Here is a 14,687-nt window from a genome sequence, read left to right as displayed (position 1 = left end):
TCTTTCAGCATTGTCGTATCAGGTTTCCTTTGTTTGCCTGCATTAATGCTAAATCCCTCTGTAAGCCTGTTTTATACTTCTCGACTAATTTGATTGCGTGCTCCTATTAACCAGAATGGTGCATTTCAATAGAAGGGTATTCTGCTGAACATCCAACGTGAGCAGCAGCACGAGGGCTCCTTGGGGAGGAACTGGGATGACCTACCTGCACTTGTGGCACTGATACACGTTCTCACCACAGTTCCCACACACCCCTGGGTTGGCAGGGACGGATGCACTGCACCGAGGGCACTGCAAGGTCTCTGTGGAAGCCTGGTAGTTCTCATAGAAATCTGCGAATTCAATCATCAGGTTGGAAGCCACGATGGGCAGAGGAAGGTCAATCTTTACCTCTGTTTGGCCTGGGGTCAGCTGGACCTTTTTGGCTTTGTGCCATCGAGCTGGCCTGGGAAAGAAAAGAGAAGAGCATCGCTTTTCAATGGGGAAGTACCCTCCTGCCCACAGACAAAGAGGAGCCAAGCACAACTACCTCGGTTCCAAATCTACTTTATATGGGATGAATGGAGAGCAGTTCTAGGATTCGCTTCCTTAGCTTCTGTATTGACATGATATGTAGCCAGAAATACATTTTAAGCCTTTATCCTCTTCATAGAGAGAGACTGTTTAGGATTAGAGAGCTGTTGATGCCTCATGGAAGAACTTTAATTCTACAGACATTTTCTAGGGATTTTCACCTCCGTTTTTTTTTTATTAGTAAAGACATTTGCATGAAAACAGGATATTTATTTCTAAAGATCTCATCTACTCCCACTGCTTATTCTCAACCTGAAGTCAGAATCCTCTCTTTGTGACATCATAATCCTCTCCACAGCAGCCACTCGTGATGTCACAGAAGATTAAGACTTCAAATAAGCAATAAGCAGCAGGCACAGATTAATCCCTAAGCCAAAGAGATCTGATTCTGGTGAGAAGATCTCAAGAAGTGAGAAGGGAAAGCATATAAGCAGAACTGGCTCCAGACTGAGCAATGCACTGAAAAAGAGTGGTTTTTCCTGAGTACATCAGCACTTGAGAGCAAGGCCATCCATCTTCTAATTTCAGATCTACTATACGGCTTCAAACAAGTAGTGTTAACACTTTCAACATTCCTGGATGTGTTGCAAAGTCTAAATTCTTTCCTGATTCAAAATCCCCCCGAGATGCTCTTGGTACTAACACTGATTTCCAAATGTAACACAGATTTAACCCATCCACCTCACCAGAAATCCTAATGTTAAACTCAATGACAAACATGGATGAACATACTTGTTTTTCAGCTCCACTATGGCTTGCACTGTCCTGTTGTTGTAATAGAGGTTGATGGTTCGGACCATTTTGGTGCGTTTCAGGTCTCCTATCTTCACTGTCACTTTGCTGATGGTGTGGCTGCCAATCAGCTTCACCACTTGCTGGGTGGTTGTATACCGAGTATCCACTTTAATGGAGGAAAGCTTTATATACTGAGAAGACAAAAAAATAAGGACACACTGTCAGTATGATCACATCCACCAAAAATACAGAAACACAGCTGCTGTAAATGTTGGGATCCCTGTAACTAATTGGAAAGGGCTTAAGAACAGCAGTACTTACACAGAAGGGCACCTCTGGATTGTTGCAGACAAGGCAAGGATCACTCTCTAGGTAATAGCCATCAAATTCCACCAGCCCAGACAGTGTGCTGGAACAAAGGGGAAGAAAATAAAACAATTAACCACCAAGGTATGACTAAGAACACAATTAACAACTCGACAAATCTATACACTCCAATTGTTCCTACTATTTTCTAACATGTACCAAAAAGAAAAGCAAAAAAGCTAAAACTACTGCCAATAATGCATGTATTTATTTCTTTTCACGTGGCAAATTCTCTCTCTTTTGCTATTCTCTCAAGGCCAGCTGCAACAAGCATGTAATCTCAGTAGGGGTCCTTCCTCCACCACAGTTTCATTAGAAGAACTGGGTATTGCTCTGTGGATTGCAGCTCATCTGCTAAAAAGCTCCTTCAGCGAAATGGATCAAAGGCAGAAATAACTCACTTGTAAATGTTGGAGTTAGGGTGGTTGGTAAGAATGTGGTTTTGAGTCCGGAGGATCTCCACAGCCTTCTGGGAGTATTCCTTCAACTGAAATACAAAAAGGAAATATTGTCTGCTCAGCAATTTTTTTTTTTAATGCTGCAAAGATTTCTCATCACATGCCATGCTTGGTCCCCCAGACGATGCATGCACTGTACCCACAGGTATTTGTGTGGTTAAGTCATTACCCAAGAATGTAACAGATCCTAAAATTAGACCTCTACCACAACAACAGTGCTGTTTGTCACAGACAATGACTGGAAATGTTTGCCAGGATTCACAGAACATTTCCAGCTCCTTACAAACACACACGCAATTATCAGTGCATCTAAACTATCTGTTCTCTGTTTGTGGCCCCTTAAGAAATTCCACCACTGCCTTTGTTCAGAAGTCATAGTTAAAGAGATGAAATACCAAATCTGTAAATCAGAGCTCGCATTAGAGCTAGCAGTACTTTCCCAAAGGCTTCCCAAGGAACAGTTTTCAACCCACAACACAACAAAAGAAAAATCCCCACTCTCCATTTCAAGGAATCCAGCTGTACCATAAATGAACACTTAGAAAACTCTTAACAGCTGGACCTGAGATGCTGTTCAGCCTTTTCTGAATGACACTTTACCTTCTTCTCAGTCTGCTGTGTTTTCAGAGAGAAGTATCCCAGGAGATCTACAAACTGGGCAGCCTTCCTCCCATAGGCTGGGAGTTCTGGCCAGATTGACCACATGAGATCCAACAGTAATTCTTGCTGAGACTTGTTAGAGTTCCTGTTGGACAGATTACAGATCAAGTAGGCTTGTCAAGATAGCTATACTGACAAGAGAGCTATACACAGAGGAAGGAAAACATATTTACAGTTCAAAAAAGGTTGTAACTATTCCTTATCTTGCCATACATGAGAGTTCATGGAGTCAAATGTCAACTCTTCCCATCACCAACAGTGTTCCAGCACTCTTTGAAATGGAAGAGCTCTCTAATAACAACAGACTCCTGAGGGAGTTCAGCCTCCTGAAGTTTGCCTTTAAACACACAACTGCCATCTTTTTAACTGCACCAGCTTATGTCTACCTCAAGAATTCACTCTCCCACCAACACCTGCTTCTGTGGATGTCAGGAGCCAGATTCTAAAGGCAGATATGAGATGCTACTTGCAGATGGTAACTCAAGTTGATCACTAATGTGTAAGTCACAACTTACACCTCTGGCCCCAACAACTGCAGAATAACATGAGCAGCACAAGGTGATACCATCACTGCAAGCCTCAGCAACTTTTAGGGCACAGACAGAGCTATTTCATCTTTCCAGAACTGAGCTAGGACTGATTCACAAGAGCTGGTTCAGAGAGGTTTCCTCTCAGCCCACCTGTAGATGTGGAGTGCAAGGCAGTGTGCCTGCCATCTGACAGAGGATGAGTTGGATTCCAGCAAGAAGCAACGCAGGAACTGAATGAGGGTTTCCTTATCAGCAAACTTGTTCAGCTGGTTCACCAGAGCTGTACACAGCTGGTCTTCCTGACTGCCTGAACTCTCACCTAGGGGACACCAGGTAGCACAAAAGAGAAAGAGTTAATAAAGCAGATGATTTGAGTACTTCACAGGCAGTCCAGTTTCCTATTTTATAGACCATAGAGAAAGGACATGGGGATAAATGACAGTGGTTAAGGCAACACGTATAATATCCTTCTCTTTTTCAAAAAATATAATTTAACACTCCTGACTATTAGAGAAGAAAACTCCTGCAATACTTGCCAGTAAGGACATGAGAAATATGCTACACATCCTGATAAAAAGAAAAGGAACAATAACAGGGCAGTGAACAGAGTCACAAAGAACCGTCTGTCAGAGAAAGCCAAAACACTTCCCTGAAGAAAAGCCAAGAGAGAATTTATGCCCATGACTTTTATAGGAAAGCTTAATTACTTTCCCAAGACTTTGGACATCCATTAAGAAGCAGCCCTGGCTCCAACATAGCTTACAAGTCAGACAGAGGAAACAAGTCTGAACATAACCATTGAGGAGCAGAGCTAGCTGGGTGTGCATCAACAGCATTTGTTTTAATTCCCATGAAGATTTCAGCCTCCTCCATCCCAAGACAAGCAACTTAGGTAGAAGCTATTCAGTTACTGGTATAAGCAACTTCTTATAGACAATTCAAAGCCCACTCAAATTAATAAATACTCACAGAGGGTTTGGTATATATCCAGTACCCAGTTTCAGCCCCAACTCCTACAGCATAGTACTCCATCTCTGAACCTATTATTACATACAGTGAAACTGCTCTTCTCTCCTAGATTTTGCTAAAGGTTTCAAGCACCCACGCCAAGATTTGTGCCCCCTTCACAAAGTGGTATTTATCACAACTAGAAGCAAGCAGTGCTCTCTAAATAGAGGTACATAAAGCTGAGAGGAGCAGACTTCATCCCTAAAAGAACCACAGAATTGGGCACAGCTGCAGCTCACCCTCTCGCTCCTTTTCCTTTTCTTCCTTCTTGCTCTTTTTCGTGGAGGATTTGCTCTGTGTGGCTGGCTGCCCAGAGCCTGATGCTGCAGGAGCAGAGGTGGAAGAAGTGCTTGACGATCCAGAGGATGAAGCCACAGACAGCACTTTGCTGCCACACAGAGCACAAGACAGCAGCTGCAGGAGAACTGGAGACACTCCTTCATCTACCAAGAAGCTGACTTGAAGGAGGAAATAGAGAACCGCTGTGGAGAAAGGAAGAAAATTTTTATTGCCTAAATTAAAACTAAATGCACCTACACCGAACTACCAAACCCAACAAAAATACCTTCCAACATGACAAGGAGCATCCCACAAGCTGGCAGAACCCTACATTATGGAAGTAAAACAGCTGGGTGCACCAAGGTCAAGTGTCATGTCCTAATTTACACACATCAGTGCAAACAACGCAGATCTCCTAATTCATATTCTACTAAGTTATCCATTACAGCATACTGAGTTCTTCAGCTAGGGAACAGTTGCAATTAGAGCTCTGTGATAATTAGCATTGGAAACAGTTCAGTCCTAGTCAAACTCTCAGCTCTGCTCCCCTCTTCTGTCTGCTGAGCTTCCCCATCTAAGAAGTCTTCATTCAAATCAAGGCATGCAATGCAAACCCTCTGCACTCTTGAATACTCTCAGAGAAAGAACTCACAGTCATCTTTAATGCAGAATTTCTGCCAGTTCACTGTTCGCTGCGTTGCAATCTCTGCACAAGCCTTTAAATGTTCCATCTGAAGGGCACAATGGGACAGGATTAAACACCATGTCAATATTTCTATGCCTGACATCTTACAGAAGTGCAACACAGACTTTCTCCAAGTACAGGTGCACGCTTTTCCTTACCAAGCTGATCAATGTATCATACTGCAGAGCAGAGCCTGAACTTGCTGTGACCACACTGGCACGAAGGAAAATGCCTTGCTCTTCCAGGAGCTTTTTGATTCCACGAACATGGGAGTCTAAAGTGTGGAGGTCTCGGAGCTGACGGTATTTATCCTTGGACCCACAGATAAAGAGCAAAAGCTTGCGGACTTGGCGGCGCACGAATGGAGTCTGCTGGATCATCAGGTACTAAACAAAGAAAAGACCATAGCATCAGCACTGTGAAATCACCAGTCGGCAACCTGTGCCAGCAGAAATATGGCTTGCTTTCTTACAAAAAAGACAATATACTGGAGATGCATTAACAGAAAGTCACCCATAAAAGCAAGTAACAGGCAGAAGACACTGCACAGCAATACTGCAGCATCCTGAGCCGGGTGATTGGGAGACTGCTTCTGAAAACCATTCTGTAACCTCAGATAAAAAGCTAGTCAAGCTTCATTAAGAAATCCCTTCCACAAACTTGTGCAAATGTAAGATAACTTGTTGTTATGTAGGGAGCTATTCAGATGAAGGAACTGAAAATACATATTCCAAAAATCTTATTATTTTAAGGATTAAGTGAAGAACCAACAGCAAAGCATGATGTTACACTGTACCATCAGTGAGGTTTTATATTAGAGTTTTCTGGAGGTAAATACTGAGTTACAGAGACCAAAATACACCTTATTTTTCACACATCCTTTTTTACTAATAGTTATTCAACAGGAATAACACTAAGCCAAGAATTAATCTTCATTCAAGAGAGAAAAGAAAAATCAGACGTGGATCACATTGGCCCTACAGAAGTCCTCATCTCTCCCAAGTAAGGTAACATCAGTGGGATTTTCTGGTTGAAACCTGTAGGTGTGTTACGTTCTCACCTCAGACAAAAAGTAGAACCAGGAGTGATCAAAGACAGGAGGTGGGATGCGGGAGTTTGTGTCTGCAATCTTCTTGATCTGGTAGGGCAGCCGCAGCACCATCTCTGTCAGAAGCTGAGTATAGGCCTCAAACACATCTGCAGCATGACCCTGGGAGTGAGAGACATCAGTCAGGACCAGTGTCTTGTTCTGACATGTTACCCAGTGCATTTGTTTAAAAACAGAGTTCTTCTGCACTTTAGAAACACTTCAAGCTGATAAACAAACACAAGCTGACAAACTTGCATGAGGAGCTGACCTAACAGGCAACAAGGAAGATGCAGTAAGCTACTCTGTAGCCCTAAGGCATTTTAATATACAAGCTTTCAACTCAGGACACATGCTTCTATATGCTTCTAGCCTTTTTTTTGCTGCACCTGTACAGTGAAAGGTCTGTGTATCAAAGGTCTCTACTGCAATAAAGGTGGCTGAACAAGCCTGGGATTTAATGTGGAAATCCCCACCAACTGCTAGGTATAGGGCAGGACTCACCTTCACATACTGGCGGAGGAAAAAAGGGCTCATGTCAGGTGGAGAAGAAGTAGTGTGAGGTTTCAGGAGCTGGCTGGTGGCAACAGGCTCCTCGTCGTTCTGCTGGCTTTTCCAGTACTCCAGCAAAGACTTCAGCACGTGCAGACAGTAGTCAACAGCACCAGAGCTCAACAGTGCAGCAGCAGTGGCACTGGAGATGAGGGAGGAAGACTGAAAGGAAGAGGAGAAGGATTACCAGAGCACCTGAGCAGTGACAATCAGACAGCATGTGCTGACACTATGGGTAAGACAGGAGGGTTGTGTTGTTGTTTTTTCAAAAACTTTACAGGCAGCTTTTAAGTTTGGGGTTTGTTTGAGGTTGGGTTTGGGTTTTTTCTTGTTGTTGTTATTTTGTTTATGAAAAGCAACTCAAATATTTACAGAGACTCTTTTGAACAAGCGCTTAGTAAAGGAAAACAAATAAAATCTCTTCTTAAGTCTAATCTCCCCTCGACACATGTGCCAGAGGCCACTGTGCTATGGATTAGACGACTAGGGCTTTTTTTTTTTTTTTTCCCTCCTCTCTCTTCTTCATTTTTAATTTTTTTTTTCCTTTAAGTTGGGATTTCTATTTGTTTATCTGGGATTTGGCCAGCTGGGGGTGAATTCTGGTAGAGAAAGAGTCCCTGTTGCAGATGCTGCTCAGAGGCTCTGCTCCACCCAGGTATTGCTCCACCTGCATTCTGCAAGACGATGAGCTTTGATTTCTGTGGGAAGCTCAAGTGAATAACAAAGGCTGGAGAAAAAGCTACTGTAAATAAAACTATTAAAGCAGCCCTGTAAATCCAAACAAACCCCACAGCTCATAAGCTCATTAAAATTTGATGCAGTTCAGACTAAATTTTTTAACCTCTATGCTTTTTTATTAATCTCCTTCCCACCACACATACTGCTTTTTATGCCTTATTACTGTACCTTTTAGCAACAAATATCTAAGGAATCCTCTTAGCGACTTTTACGTTGACACAGCAGCATATTGCTTTCCAATAATCACATTACAAATCCTTTTTAACCCCTTCAGTGCCGGTAAGATGCAACGACAAATCTGCTAGAGCATTTTAAATAACCTTAATAAACCTTTAAATAATCTCCTGCCCTCAGCTCAGCCAGAAACTGCCCACAAAACAAATTATTCCAGTCATCTTCTTATGTTGGTTTCCTGCGTTCTGATTTTCAAAGATCCTTTTTGGTAAGAGTCAAGTAACACTGTTTTTGCAAAGTGTTTTAAACTGTTTTTCAGTTTTACACCATCTACGTGCACCTTTTATACCATCTCTGATGAAGAAAAGCTCCCCAACTGCATCCCATCCCTGAAAAGCACCCTGAAGAACATACCTCACAAATAGAAGACTTTGATCCTGACTTCGTTCTGGACATGAACACACTAAGCAGCCTCATTACCACCAGGTGTACTTCATTCACAGGAGAGCGTTCATTTTTCTTAGACACATCCTGCAAAGAGAGAGAGCTGGCTTACTTACAGAGCTGAGCATCATGTCCTTACTCCAATGTGTCAGTGCTCTGACTCTCACGAAGTGCTTCTTATCTAAACTCAAGCAATAACAACAAAAAAGCAGTCTGAATTCCTCAGTATAAGAGCAGACAGTGGCCCGAGTGTCAGAGAACAGTTACACAGATAGACATGTCCGTATGTCAATTATACATCACTGATCAATCATCCCTGTTTTAATTGTTGAATTCAAGTCATACAAGTTTTCATGCTCACTTGATGCTGGAATTAGGTAACAGTGAGTTATTTCATACATTATGTGAGATTAACTGTCTGAACATACCCATACAGCCATCTATTGCTATGATTCCCATGCACCCAACTCCTCCATGAGAAGAAAACCTGCCTAGAAATAGCAAATCAAGACTGTGCCTGTACTACAGCTTGCCTTTTTCTCCATGCACAGTTCTGCAATCAGCTGGGACAGGAGGTTATCTAAAGCTCCCTTGTCCTTCTCATCATCTCCATCCAAGTCTGTTGTGAGCATCAGAATAACCTGGAAATAGAAGTCATAGAATGAACAGAAGACCTGTTTTCAAAATAGATACAGTCTTTTACAAAACTTCTGTAACTTGTATCTTAATTAATTTATGCTTTTTCCCAAATTCTCCCTGCATCATGACACCTTCATAGGAATATTGAGTATAAATGTGAAAGACCCTCCCAGATATATAAGAGTTGAAGAACTTCAGAACTTAGGGTCATCATTCAACACTCATACAAGACTGAGAAAGAGCACACATCTTAACTCTTTGGGTAAGGAATACAGTGCAACAGATTGAACACTTCAGAAAGGGACTCACACATTGTGACTGGGAAAAGAAGGAGAAAAGGTTAAAAGCATGTGCAAACAAAAACCTGGCATTAGTGGCAGTGATTAACTTTTTGACTAAGGCTTAAAACCTGAGCCCTCCTCAGTTACCTGCATGTAAGGGATGGCCCGGACTCCCCCAACGTTCCTCAGCTGAGGTAAGTTCTGCAGCAGCCTCTCCAGCAACATCAGTCGGACCATGTGCAGCCTGAGAAGTCAGAAAGCAGCAAGCAAATGTGAAGCATTTTCAGACACACTGAAAGAAATACTACACCAACAAGATTACCAACACATAACTCCTCTATAAACAATGACACTGCAGAGCAGAAGAATGACTTTTGACAAGGAAAACAAAGCCCCTTGCCTGTTGCTGGTGTGGACATCTCCCTCTGCCTCCCCCTCTCCTTCTGAGCCATCTCCCTCTTGCTGGCCTGTGGTTGTGCTGATTGCACCTGTGCTGGAGCTGACACTGCCTGGTCCAGCAGGATGGCCCTCAGCTGTCGTGTCCCCATAGGCACTGCTACGGCCAGACACTGAAAAACAATGAGGAAAAACAATGAGGGAAAAAAAAAAAAAGGGAAAAATGTCAGCATAACTGGATATGCATCTTGCCCTCTTCATAGCAACCATAGCACTACTCTATGGAATTATGGTTCTAAGCAGTGTCTGTGATTACTTTCAAAAGGTTAGAAGAGCAGCACTTCCACAGATGCAACACAACACCCTCAGCAGTGCTTTGTTCACCAGCCTCATCTTGGTGGCACAAACTGAACTGGTTTCACAGCAGTAAGTTTAAGGTGGGTTAGAAGAAGGGTGTACAGGATAGGCAGCATGAATGCAATTGTTCACAGAAGTCTGTTTGCAGCCTTTAAATAAATCATTAATTTATTTTTCCAATCAATTTTATCAGGGTATCAATCTCAAACAAAGGGGAGGAAATTACCTTAATCCTACTTAAACTTACCCTGTATTTTAAGGCATTCTTTTATTCTCATTTTAGGTTACTTCACTGTGTATTTTATTACAGATCAGCAAAAATTACCATTCCACATTTCTAGAGAACCAGAAGAGTGAGAAAATATTCACACTCTGTAAGGCACTTTGATAGTAATCACAAAATGATGCATGGCATCATCAATCTAGAACAGATTTCTTCTCTTCCAGGGATTTCTCATCCCACACACTCCTGGTAATTCTTCTTACTGTAGAAATCACATACACAAACACTGTTCCAGCAACAGATACTCACCACTGTGCTCACCAGCCACTGAGTCCACAGCACTGCCACCACTCTCAGAGCCCACACTTCCACCATGGTCAGCAGGTGAAGTCCGAAGAGTTGAGCCATCTGTTGCAGCTGTGCTGCCTTCATCATCAGATGCTGGAGCTAAAAGAATAAAGAGAGCTGTTACAAGTAAAAACACTGTCTTAATATAACTGCAAAAGAAGTATACAGTATAAAAGAAAAACCACTAAGATTTGTCTTTTAATTTTCAACTACAAATCCAAAAGGAATTTGGACTGTCCATCAGTGCATTTAAGCCTGCTAAAAGCACTGCAGGGGAGATACCCCAAGAGTGAAACCATATTATGAAATGGTCCACCACATCAGTAACTTGAAGGGCAAAGTCTATCTGCTTTACATGCAAAGACAATACTGTATATGATTTACTTTGCCTGCTTTATTTTAAGAAGAGGAAAACACTTCCTCAAAAGTGCATCAGGAAGGTCCTCCAAAGCAAGAAAAAATCCTGTATAAACTATTAAAGATACATGAAGCCAATAATAAGGATTCATTCTTCAAACGTCATTTGCTAACAATCTAAAAATCATTATTTAGCTTGAAATTAAAAAAAAAAAACAAACAACTTGATTCCTTGCAGTGAACAGTTACCTGATGCTGTTGTATCCGAGAGTGTTCCAGCATCAAGAGAAGAAGAGCTGGGTGCTTGGCCAGACAGTCCCAAGCTCTGCAGTCCAAGTGCACTGCTGCTGCTACCTGCAAGAAGAAAACAAATGATGAATATCTTCCTACATACAAACTACATTAACTCTGGCCTTCTATGTGCATTTCATTGTTCCACTACCTTTGCTTTGATGGTGGTCACATCAACAGCTTCCCCTCTGCTTCTTTCTCAGTTTCCTCATATGCTGTTTCCCTTTTTGAGTAACAGCAGTGTTGACATCTTACCTTGCTGATCCTGTTGCAGGCTCAGGGCAATAGCCAATTCCACCATGGTTTCATCATCTGCATCTGGAGGAATATCTAGCATTGGAGGGAATCCCTCTGCTCCAGCCAGAAGAGCCTCCAGGGGAGAAGGGTTCCCATTGTTCACATTTTCAGAAGTCTCTAGAACCATTGATTCAGACTGTGGAAAAGGAACACAGTGAGTGAGCCTTTGTCAAACCACCATCAGCTAATGGAATAGTAAGAATCAATTCATCATACACTAAACTAAACCCAAGCACTTAACAGATTCCAAAGAGAAGCACTCTGGACTTACCACCATTTCAAAGTCACCATGATCAACTTCACTTTGCTCCTGGCTTTCCTGGCGGATATGCTCACCATTTGCTATCCCAGAGCTCTGCAGCTTGTCTTCTGCATCGTCGTCATCATCATCATCTTTATCTCCTGCATTGCAAAGGATTAATTCAAATTAATTCCCAAAGGTTTTTAGTGGGGAAAGAGAGAAGGAAGAAAGGAAATAAGAAAAACTAGTTTTGTCCTGTTAAAAGACTTTTGTGTGTGTGTGTGTGTGCATCTTTTCTGACAAATAAAGTAAGTCATGCTCATTTAAAGAAAAGAGAAACAGATTTTGCATACCCATAGGAGTATTGCTGCGAGGGGAGGATGGCAAGGTCACATGTCTCCTCTTGTTCCTTGGTCTCAGCACTCTGATCAAAGCTTGTTTGCAAGAAAAGCTCACTGCAGGATCCTAAAGGGTTAATAGTTAACCATTAAACTTCTTAAGCTTCACGTGCTTACTCACATTATGTGGAAAGATGGGAAATACACTTATGACTCTCTGCTGGTCATGATTCACACAAGGCTTACATCACTGCCTAACTTCTGAACTCCCCATCTTCCCCAGCAGCCATAAAGCAATACTTATCATTACACAAGCAGTATGTGACAAACATTATTAAAACACAATGAGAGACATTTCTCCTTCATTCACTTCTGGCTATATGTTTTTGGCTGCATGTCTCTATTTTGTACAGCCTCATCTTACCATTGCACCTGTACATAACTGTCTTTGTGTCACTTGCATTATAGGCTGATAGAGAGCAGAGCAGACTACATACTGGGCAAAGTAACATCTGCATGTAGATCTTGGATGCTGTATGGATACAATCCAGTTCACACGTGCAGTATCCATGGATAATATCCACCAAAGCATTGACTGTGGCCTCAACGTGAGTCAGACCTAAGGAGGAATAAAAGCAGGCCTGGAATCAACTCCCTTTCCATTTCAGCACAGAACACGACAGTGCAGGACGCATCTATTATCTGCAGACTTTAAGGCACAATGATTGTGTCAACAAAAATCCTGAAGCTTCAAACCACAATGAGGTTACACACCAGCTCTGTAGGGTATTTGGAATATTGAACATGCCATACACCACCGAATATCCTAATAGTAGCATAACCAACTATGAACAAACCAATCATCAGTTCCTTTTTACTAGAGTATACATGTATTTTTAACAAAAGTGTTAGTGTAGAATTTACAGACATACCTCAGAAAACGTGTGGCAACATTAGCAGCTTAAGACAAGTTTGGAATAAATCATTTTCTCTGTTCACAAGCTTAAAATAGACCAAAATACACAAGCTTGTCTATGGCAAATGAAGAGTTAGCACACCTGGCAAGCAGGCAGGAGCAAGGAAGGCATTTTTGGGCTTCGATGCATGTAGCTTCCAGAAGTGGTTTACCAGCTGGGTAATAAAGGTGCAGCCCTCCCCTTCGGTGTGTTTCTGAGCCTCTTGCCCTTCTTCACTCTCTGTGCAGTTGGAAGAACAGCTGTCAGACTTGTGCAGGGAAAAGTATTAACAAGCAGGGAAACATCAAGTTTATTTGAAACAGGCCTTTCTAGAGTGCCTGATGTCCTCATTTCAAGGACCATCTCAGGCCTATCATAGTTCAAACACGGCCCCATCACACTGAACCACATACCACAAAACGTTTTGAGTTAGCCTAAAAGACAGCTAGAGAAAATCCAGACTTCTCTACCTGTTTCCAACTGTGACAGCTTCGACTCCGTATAATGGACCAGATTGTTGGGTCTCATAATAGCAATGGATCGAGCAGTGATGACCAACCTCTGAAAAACTTCAGGATCAAGGTCCTTTCCTTCTTTGGTTGAGGAACTCAAATACTGAATGGCTTTACTGAGCAATGCTTGATCCTGGAAAGTGAATAACAATAACATTGGTAAAGAGAATCAGTGCACAGCAGAAGAGCAAAACAGCTGAAACACAACTGTAGGGTAGCTCAAAGGAAATCTGCTTTGATTTTCTTGGCCAGTGTCATCTAGAAATGACAACTAGTATTATAAGGTCACCCAGCAACAGGAAGGAAAAAAAAAATCTGGTTGTAGAATCCATTTTTTCTTTCCCTTGTGCTTAAATGTGGACAGGAAGACTGCTGTAAAACCATAACCACTGAAGTTGTTAGCAAAGGGTATCTGAAGGCTTCTGTGCATTTACTGCAACTATATGTCAGCATGTATCCTAACCACTACTTACCCTAGTATTTTCCTATCACCCTAAGCCAGATGCATAGGGAAATGGAAATCTTGAGCTACACAGTTTACAAACAAACCCGCGTTTCAAGATCCTGATTTCTCTTGATTAGCAGATATTACTCCACAACAAAATTTTCAAAGAGCATCTTAGCTAGTGAAGCTCTGAGGAAACACTGTATCAGCATGGCAGACAGCAGGATCTAAAGGGAAATTAGTCCACAGCACTACACTGCGAGGAAAAGGTGCTTCTAGGGCCAGCTGCACCTCTACCATAAGCTAGCAAGTAGACAGAAGATGCTGAAATCTTCGAACCATGTTACCTTATGGTTATGGTATGCTGAGCGACTGGTGTGCAAGCTGGCCAAGAGGCTCTTGGTTTGCTGCTGGACACTGGAAGGAGCAGGCATGGACAGCAGCATGGTAGCCAGTTCCTGAGCAGCCGCCTTATTTTTCTCCTGTTTTCAAGAGCAGACAAAAACATTCTTCAGCTCACTAACCATCAAGGTGATGCATGATTCCTATTTCTCTGCAAGTTCCTACCTCCCTGCAACACAGTTTTGATATTCCCTCAATGTATTATTTGACATTTAAAGAACATTTCACATGCCTACACGAGAAAAGTCCTTTTCAGATTTATGGGCTTCTACCCCCTTCTTTTTGTAAACGAGGTCACTCTACAACACAAAAATC

The 14,687-nt window shown here is 42.1% G+C and overlaps 1 protein-coding gene across 6 annotated transcripts in view; it reads right to left on the bottom strand.

The window, feature by feature from the left end:
• The window catches only part of UBR4 (ubiquitin protein ligase E3 component n-recognin 4), a 67,719-nt gene that overhangs the window by 23,262 nt on the left and 29,770 nt on the right, over nucleotides 1-14,687 (bottom strand). For 3 of the 6 annotated variants that reach the window (XM_090123132.1, XM_031613430.2, XM_090123135.1), the window contains 24 exons: nucleotides 14,318-14,452; nucleotides 13,484-13,658; nucleotides 13,116-13,253; nucleotides 12,555-12,676; nucleotides 12,073-12,184; nucleotides 11,750-11,880; nucleotides 11,437-11,614; nucleotides 11,140-11,244; nucleotides 10,495-10,650; nucleotides 9,610-9,778; nucleotides 9,357-9,453; nucleotides 8,823-8,930; nucleotides 8,260-8,376; nucleotides 6,886-7,095; nucleotides 6,355-6,504; nucleotides 5,453-5,680; nucleotides 5,262-5,340; nucleotides 4,570-4,812; nucleotides 3,473-3,641; nucleotides 2,733-2,877; nucleotides 2,076-2,161; nucleotides 1,630-1,717; nucleotides 1,306-1,499; nucleotides 206-445 (listed from right to left, as the gene is read on the bottom strand). In XM_090123132.1, coding sequence (XP_089979258.1) covers nucleotides 206-445; nucleotides 1,306-1,499; nucleotides 1,630-1,717; nucleotides 2,076-2,161; nucleotides 2,733-2,877; nucleotides 3,473-3,641; nucleotides 4,570-4,812; nucleotides 5,262-5,340; nucleotides 5,453-5,680; nucleotides 6,355-6,504; nucleotides 6,886-7,095; nucleotides 8,260-8,376; nucleotides 8,823-8,930; nucleotides 9,357-9,453; nucleotides 9,610-9,778; nucleotides 10,495-10,650; nucleotides 11,140-11,244; nucleotides 11,437-11,614; nucleotides 11,750-11,880; nucleotides 12,073-12,184; nucleotides 12,555-12,676; nucleotides 13,116-13,253; nucleotides 13,484-13,658; nucleotides 14,318-14,452 — 3,575 coding nt within the window. The remainder of the gene's footprint in view (nucleotides 1-205; nucleotides 446-1,305; nucleotides 1,500-1,629; nucleotides 1,718-2,075; nucleotides 2,162-2,732; nucleotides 2,878-3,472; nucleotides 3,642-4,569; nucleotides 4,813-5,261; nucleotides 5,341-5,452; nucleotides 5,681-6,354; nucleotides 6,505-6,885; nucleotides 7,096-8,259; nucleotides 8,377-8,822; nucleotides 8,931-9,356; nucleotides 9,454-9,609; nucleotides 9,779-10,494; nucleotides 10,651-11,139; nucleotides 11,245-11,436; nucleotides 11,615-11,749; nucleotides 11,881-12,072; nucleotides 12,185-12,554; nucleotides 12,677-13,115; nucleotides 13,254-13,483; nucleotides 13,659-14,317; nucleotides 14,453-14,687) is intronic. The other 3 variants (XM_090123133.1, XM_031613431.2, XM_090123134.1) reach the window with 2 other exon arrangements.

This window comes from Phasianus colchicus, chromosome 22, assembly GCF_987193195.1.
Source record: "Phasianus colchicus chromosome 22, bPhaCol1.hap1.1, whole genome shotgun sequence".
NCBI lineage: Eukaryota > Metazoa > Chordata > Aves > Galliformes > Phasianidae > Phasianus > Phasianus colchicus.
This window is presented reverse-complemented; position numbering and strand designations above follow the sequence as displayed.